Source organism: Heteronotia binoei, chromosome 2, assembly GCF_032191835.1.
Source record: "Heteronotia binoei isolate CCM8104 ecotype False Entrance Well chromosome 2, APGP_CSIRO_Hbin_v1, whole genome shotgun sequence".
NCBI lineage: Eukaryota > Metazoa > Chordata > Lepidosauria > Squamata > Gekkonidae > Heteronotia > Heteronotia binoei.
In genome coordinates this window covers 175752942-175760817 of record NC_083224.1, presented here as the reverse complement: position 1 = coordinate 175760817, position 7876 = coordinate 175752942, and the positions used below count along the sequence as shown (strand labels likewise).

Genomic DNA, 7876 nt, shown 5'->3' with positions numbered 1-7876 from the left:
AGCCACTTAATAATCTTTCCTTTTTCCTTTATGTGTAATTGGTCTGCATTTGTTATATACAGTCTAACAAGCAACCGCATCTCTTGAAGAATGCAAAAAACAGAAAAAGCAAAGCAGGTACAAAGAAAGGGAGAGTAGACAATTAAAAGCTCTATGAAAGACATGAATGATGGGACAAAAGAATTTTAAAGCTGCCTTTTAAATTCCTTAGCACTGGCTTACCAGATCCCAATGTTTATGGTCCTGGGGCATTGCTTTTTGAAAACTTTTTACATCTGTGAATATGTGGATGGGCTGTTAGCAAAGGAAATCCCATCAGACCTCAAGGAGCAGGGGGTGGGGGGAAGCTCCCTTCCAGTTCTTTCACGGCTGCACTGAGTAGCAGATGTAAATGTGGCTCCCAGCTGCAATAACCCACCTTACAAAATTTCAGCCGAGTTGAGGAAGTTATGAGCTGGCTCTTCATCATCTTTGATAAGAAAGCCTATTAACAATCTATTTCACAAGTTTTGGGATCTGGGAGATTTCTGAGCTGGGAATAGGTTAGTGTCTTTAGGCGGGGGAATCTCCCTAGTGTTTTGTGTGTTTGCTTTAAATCCCATTTCACGTGCCCCAAGTTAAACAAATATCAAAAATTCTGGTGGATCTCAGAGCAATGACAACAGCAAGGGTATCTTTGCTGGGATGTATCTAAAGCAAACCTGTCTATCAAATTTATGTTCACCCAAAGAGGTCTGTGTAGCATACATCAGGATTTTCTCTAACCCCTTAAGAGCACTGTCAAGGAGATTTTGCCCTGACTGGATAGCCCAGGCCAGTCCACTCTCATCAAATCTCAGAAGGAAAGCAGGGTTAGCTCTGGCTAGTATTTGGATGGGAGACCTCCAAGGAATACCAGGGTTGTGATGTGGAGGCAAACAATAGGAAACCACCTCTGAATGTCACTTGCCTTGAAAACCCTATAGGGTCTCCATAAGTCAGCTGAGACTTAATGGCACTTTATATGCACCAGATTTGCCTGAGAGAACAACAACCAATGCTTGTGAGTTTCATGTCTCAGTGGAGGCTTGACCCCACCTCTTCCTGCTTTGAGATCATCCACTACACCTGGCAGCCATGTATTTTGGCCATCCAGGCACATTAGATACTCTTGTCCAGGAACAAAACTCCTTGGAAAGGGACCATATATGGCTTGGAGGATTACAAAGGATATAGGTTTGCAGGGGGGAGGGGCAGTTTACCATAGAGCAGGGGTGGCCAAACTTGCTTAACGTAAGAGCCACACAGAATAAACTTCAGGTGCTTAAGAGCCACAAGACAGAAAGGAATGAAAGCAAACAGATGAAGGGGAGAGGAGGTGGAAAGAAAGCAACTTTAATTTTAAATGCATTGTCCAAGCCACCAGCTGGATTAGAGAAGTTATTTAAAGAGAGAAATGCCTTCTCCAAGCCAGCCAACTGGGAAGTGGGGGCTTTGAAAGCCACACAATATGTGTGAAAGAGCCACATGTGGCTCCCGAGTCACAGTTTGGCCACCCCTGACATAGAGTATTGGTATTTGCAGTATTCAATTTTACTGGTCGAAACAGTAAAATAATGAGTGGTTGGCGAGTGTGGGTATTTTCTTAGTTGAGACAGGGAAAGAAACTCCACAGCAAGAAAGAAATCTGTCACACTATTTACAGGTTTAAATCCCTTAATGAAAGACCCTAAAAAACTACTACTGAGTTCACTGGAGAAAAGAGGCTGGGAAAGGTCTTCCTAAATAAATACATTTGTAAATAAACATTGTTAGATGTGGAAGGGAGGGGCCATGGCACAGTGGTAGAGTAGCTGCTTGGCATGTAGAAGGTCCCAGGTTCAATCCCCAGCATCTACAAATAAATGAATCAGGTAGTAGCTGATGGGAGGAGCTCTGCTTGAGATCCTGGAGAGCCGGCATTGGTTCACAGTGCTGACATTGCTGGACCAACAGACTGATTCAGCAGTAAGGTAACTTCATGCATATTCAAGATGACGCTCTCTCACACCCGGCACCGGTAATAATAATAATAATAATAATAATAATAATAATAATAATAATAGATTTTATTTGTATCCCGCCCTCCCCGCATAAGCGGCTCAGGGCGGCTAACAGCATTCTATACATTTACATTAATAGATAAAAACTTTAAATTTAACAATTAAAGGATTAAACATATAAAAACCAGTTAGTATATTTAAAATACATAATTTAAGTTAATTTAAATTTATCTTTATCTGGCAGCGGTAGTGATATTCTGACGCTGGTTCTGCCAGTTTAAGTAGTTCCATAGTAATGTAGATGGCGGATTCCTCATTCACAGCAATTCAGCAGTCGATGTCGGTGTATGCTTGTTTAAAAAGGACGGTCTTGCAGGCCCTGCGGAACTGGTCAAGGTTCCGCAGGGCCCGCACTTCCTCTGGAAGCTGATTCCAAAGTGCAGGGGCCGCAGCTGAAAAGGCCCGCGCTCTGGTGTTCTGGAGCCTGACCTCTCTCGGCCCAGGGATAGTCATTTTATTTTTTCCGACTGACCTCAGTGCCCTCTGGGGTTCATATGGGGAGAGACGGTCCCTTAGGTAGGCTGGTCCTCGGCCATATAAGGCTTTAAAGGTAATGACCAACACTTTGTACTGGACTCGGTATGTAATTGGCAGCCAGTGCAGTCCGCGTAGCCCCAGCCGTATGTGCTCCCATTTCGGGAGCCCCAGCAGTAGCCTGGCCGACGCGTTCTGCACCAGCTGCAACTTCCGGGTCCAGCACAAAGGTAGCCCCAAGTAGAGGGCATTACAGTAGTCCAATCTTCTGTGTGGTCCTACAAAGCCCAACTCTACTCCTAACCAAGCATTTTCCTGCCCTGTGACACCCACAGGTTCCAGAAAATATTCCACTACTGCATCACATGGGAACACATCATATAAAACAAAAATTGGCAAAAGCTTTGGAGGGGAGGATCTCAAGAGCCATGCCAGGTCAGGGAGGAGGAAAACCAAGCAAGCCAGGAAGTACAGTCAGGCCAAGCTAGAGCTACTTGTGACCCATATTCAGACAGGAGTTTCTGTTTCTCCATCCCAGACTCCTCCTTATCCATTGTCAGAACTGGAGATATCTCTGAAGGCAAGGAACTAAAGTGCCAGCAAGCCAAAGATCCTCTTTCCTCTTCTGTTTGTTGGGGAAAAAAGAGATGATCAAGTATGCCAGTTTGGCGTAGTGGTTAAGTGCTCAGACTCTTATCTGGGAGAACCAGGTTTGATTCCCCACACCTCCACTTGTAGCTGCTGGAGTGGCCTTGGGCCAGCCATAGCTCTCACAGGGCAGCTGCTGTAAGAGCTCTCTCAGCCCCACTTACCTCACAGGGTGTCTGTTGTGGGGGGGGGGGAGGTAAAAGGAGATTGTGAGCCACTCTGAGATTCAGAGTATAGGGCGGGATATAAATCCAATATCTTCTTCTTCTTCTGTGCCAATTCAGAGGCTTCATTCCAACTGTCAATTAAAGGGCCAGCAATGCTAACTTATCTTCCCCACCTGCACCTGTCGAAAGCTCCAAGCATGCAGAGATTTCTAGCCTCGGCTCATCATGAACTTCTTTGTTCAAGCCCCAGAGCCCTGACTTGGGTTTGGGATGTATGTCCAGCTGGAAGAATGGTGGCACAGACTCCAGTAAGAGGGGTAGGGGTACAGTTCAAGGAGCTAGGAATGCTGGAGTCTTTGAGGCCCTGCTCAATGGCTCTGAAACCTTCCTTCAAGCCCTCCTTGAAGCGAGCCATTGAGACGTCTATGCTCACTTGATGCCATGAGAGCTGCATGCATTCATGCAATGCAAAGTACTCTTGAAACAAAAATCCATCTTCTTTTTCATTGGGGATATTTCAAGCAGTGTGCAACTTCAAACATGCATTCCGACTAAAGCAAGGCTTTAAAAGGGGGTCAGGCAGTTTCATGGAGGAGAGGTCAATCAACCATATGGACAACCTCACCCCTCTGACAGTTTGTTGGCAAGACTAGCCAATGTTTTGCTCCCCTTTACTGTCACTGCCACCGCTTTGGGTGAAATCCAACCCAGGCTAGCCCACTTCTCTCAAACCCAAAGCAACTGCAAAAGGGAGTTCCTCAGTAGCGTGCCAAGTGGCCAGGCAGGTGAGTGACGATCAGTGTTCCCTCTAAGCTGAGTTAGCGTGAGCTAGCGCACAATTTTTTAGCCTCCAGCTCACACATTTTCGTCTTAGCTCAGGAAGGATGACCCCAGAGCGCACTAATTTATGCAGTAGCTCACAACTTTAATGCCAGTAGCTCACAAAGTAGAATTTTTGCTCACAAGACTCTGCAGCTCAGAGGGAACAACTTGCACAGACACTCTGAAGTTAAATAAACGTTATTTCTACAAGACACGAATTCAAGGTGTTGCAAAGGAGAGAATCAAAGTGCACTAAGTAAAATAAACAAAAGGTGAGTTGGTAACAAAAGTACCTACAATCGACGTTACATCTGATCTCTGGCAGTTGCAGGAAGCCCCTGCTCCTGGTGCATCTGCAACCCTCTTTAGCATAATTCTTCTCTGTCATCTTTTAAGGTAAAACACAGAAGAGTCAAACAAACCCAACCACAAACTCAGGATTAATAACCTGTAGCAGGTAGGGACAGCAGGAGTGGGCATCATCTCCTTGCAGGTAGCCAAGAGGTTGGGGGGAGCGGATTCCTAGCTACTGTTATAAAAACTCACCTAGACTACTTTTGCATTCCACCAGTTTAGACCACTTGCGTAAGTAACATTGGCCACATGCTTGCACTGGCTGACCAACTGACTGAAACAAAAAAATCACCAGCACCTATGCAGCCTGACTACTGAGCCATGAGAATGGAACTAGTCATCCCATCCTTTCTTGCTTTCACATAAGGGATGCAGACCATTTATTTTTCAGTCTGGCATTGGTTTAGCTTGTGGCTGTTTGACTGGGTTTCTTCACCTATATAAGCATGGACTGTGTTGCATTTACTTTCCATTGTTGCTTTACTGTTTTTTAATCAGGTGTTTTGTGGATCTTGTATATTGCCCTGTATTTATTTCAAGAAGGTTTAGCAGTTGCAAAATCTAATCATGCATCTACAACATGGAAGGGAGGGAGGAGCAGGGATAACGGTGCTACATTCACTTTTATTATTTTTCCCCTTTTGTTCTGATATATATGCTTATGCTTCAATAAATCGGTTAGCAGCAAATATACCACAAGGCTTTTTATTAAAACTTCTGAAATCTAGCTTTGTCATGTACTGAGCCCCTACTGCTCCCCTATGCGTCTATCAGCAGTCCAGAGCAACGTTAAACTCTGCTGACAGGATAGAAGGACAGCCACGTAAAATTTCATGGAATCACCGAAACCAACTCTTATGAGTTTATGATTCTGTGATTCTAGTATAGAAAACCAGTTTGGGGACAGGGTTGAACTAGTGCGGAAAAGTGAAATCCATACACTTTTAAAAAGCCTCTGATCAATATCCTACCATTTCGCCTTGATCACGACTTCACCACACTATTCCCCCGCCCTGTAACATCACCTGCATAATATACGTTTTCCCTCGAATCCAAGCTCAATCATGTGCAGGACAAGTAAAGCCCCAGGCTTAAGCATGCAAGGAAAGGTAACCCTGCCGATGGAAAGCTTTGCCCGCCTTGATTTCCCAAACAGACCTCACTTAGTTTTCGGGCTTCTTTTGCAAGCTTCTCATTCAGAGGCTCCCTTGCCAACGGGGCGTCCCCTCAGGGCCAAGCCGCAACGGATGTGTCTCTCCCCCTCTCCCTCCCCCGCTTCCCCTCCCCTCCCGAGGGGCAGGCAGCTTGTCCTGTGGGAAGGGTCCCGCGAAGGCCGGCTCCTTTTGTCTCCTTTTGAAGAGGGAGGCCGGCGGCGGCACCTCGTTCGGGGCAGACGCGGCCGCCCCCTCCCGCCCCCGGGCCGCGTGTTTGGGTGGCTTTCAGGTCGCCTTGTCAATCACAGCCCGCCCGGGAGCCGCAGGGTTGCGCCGCGCTCTCGTCGCCACCCAACAGGTTGGAAAGTCATTAATTACTTACTCGGCCATGCAGGTTTGCGCTCAGGCGGCTGCTGGTGCCGCCGCCGGGGCTTTCGCTCTCTCGCTGCTGCCTCCGCCGTCGCCTCCTCGCTGCTGCCCATGGAGCACTAGAGCGCACCATGGCCGCGCCTCCCGCCTTCTCCGGCCGCCGGCGCCTTGCCCCGCCGGCGCTGCTCCTGCTGCTGGCCTGTGCCCTGCGCGCTAAGGTAAGGAGGCAGGCGGTGGGGTGGGAAGGGAGGCGGCAGGCCGTTAGGCTGCTTCCCTCGGAGAGGCGCTTTTAAAAGCCCTGCTGGCTCCCCCAGTTTGCTTTGCAGGGATCGACGCATCCGGTGGCGGCCACCGACGCCTCCGCCGGGGAAGAATGCAAGCCCGGGCAGGCGCTTTGGGGCTGCGTCCGCTAGAAAGAGTGGGATGCATGTATCCAAACCAGACGTGCGCTGGAAGATCCGTGTCTGGAGCGCCCCAGCGATTAAAGCAAAAGAAATTCGGATTAAATATCGCGGGGTGCTGAAGACACGGATCTCCCAGCGCAGGTCTGGTTAAATATTCCTCTTCTTCCCGCCCATTATCCAGCAGGAAGAAGGCAGTGGATGAACTGCTGAAGATGGCCAGCCCGCCCCTGCCACTATTTAATTTTCTCAAAGGAGGAGATCAGAAAAGGAAACTGCCTTCCTCTTAAGGATTTTGCTCTTCCCTCTGCCTCTGCTGATGACAACTCCATTCAGTGCTGGCTTACCTTAAGGCGCTGTGGCAAAGGGCATTAAAAATGCTTTTTGAGCTTCTTGGACTAGTAGGCCACATGTGTAAACACTGTTAATAATACCAGTCATCTTCATAGATCCAGAGGAGTTAGCAGTGTTGGTCTGTTGCTGCAAAATAGTAAAGAGTCCATTTAGTAGCACCTTTAAGACTAACACATTTTATTCTAACGTGAGCTTTCAAGAAACACCATTCGCTCCCTCAGATGCTGGTCATCTTAAGGTGACGATTGTTGAAGAAAAAAAGCTAATGTGCAGCTTGAAAGCAAATTTGAATTTAAAAGTAAAGGTAGCCCCCTGTGCAAGCACCAGTCGTTTTCGACTCTGGGGTAACGCTTTCACAACGTTTTCACGGCAGACTTTTTACAGGGTGGTTTGCCATTGCCTTCCCCAGTCATCTACACTTTCTCCCCAGCAAGCTGGGTACTCATTTTACCGACCTCAGAAGGATGGAAGGCTGAGTCAACCTGGAGCCGGCTACCTGAATCAGCTTCCGCTGGGATCGAACTCAGGTCATGAGCAGAGAGCTCCGACTGCAGTACTGCAGCTACCGCTCTGCGCCACGGGGCTCTTTAATTTGAATTTAAAGGTTAGGAATACCAAAATCTAGTTTGTCTGAAAACTGTCAGTTGGTGAGATTTGGAAGGATACTGCTTGAGGTCTAATGATCCTGATCCTAAATTGACACCTTTGTTCAACTGCTTCAGACCAACATGGCTGCCCACTTGAATCTGTATAAATAAGGATAATATATGCATAAAGGAGTGGACAAGGACATTATAGCCATTGTAATATACTGAAGTCTTAGTGGAAGTCCCAGTTTCATATTCCCACTCAGTCATGAAAGCTTGCTGGGTGACACTGGCCCCCTCACTCTCTCTCAGCATAATCTACCTCACAGGGTTGCTGTGAAGAGAACATTGTAAGCCAGATCTGACTGGTTGTTCCTCATCATATCCCTGCAAGTGATTCTGTCTTGGATGGAGGGATACAGCAATGTTTATGGAGGTAAGGGAAATTCACATACAGGACTTTTA

The 7876-nt window shown here is 47.2% G+C and overlaps 1 protein-coding gene across 2 annotated transcripts in view; it reads left to right on the top strand.

Moving 5' to 3' along the window:
* The first annotated feature begins 5973 nt into the window (after positions 1 to 5973).
* LOC132566960 (ADAMTS-like protein 2) overlaps positions 5974 to 7876 on the top strand; it is a 32923-nt gene continuing 31020 nt past the window's right edge. Inside the window, exon 1 of one of the 2 annotated variants that reach the window (XM_060232506.1) lies at positions 5974 to 6287. In XM_060232506.1, coding sequence (XP_060088489.1) covers positions 6201 to 6287 — 87 coding nt within the window. In that variant the 5' untranslated portion in view covers positions 5974 to 6200. The remainder of the gene's footprint in view (positions 6288 to 7876) is intronic. The other variant, XM_060232507.1, reaches the window with a different exon arrangement.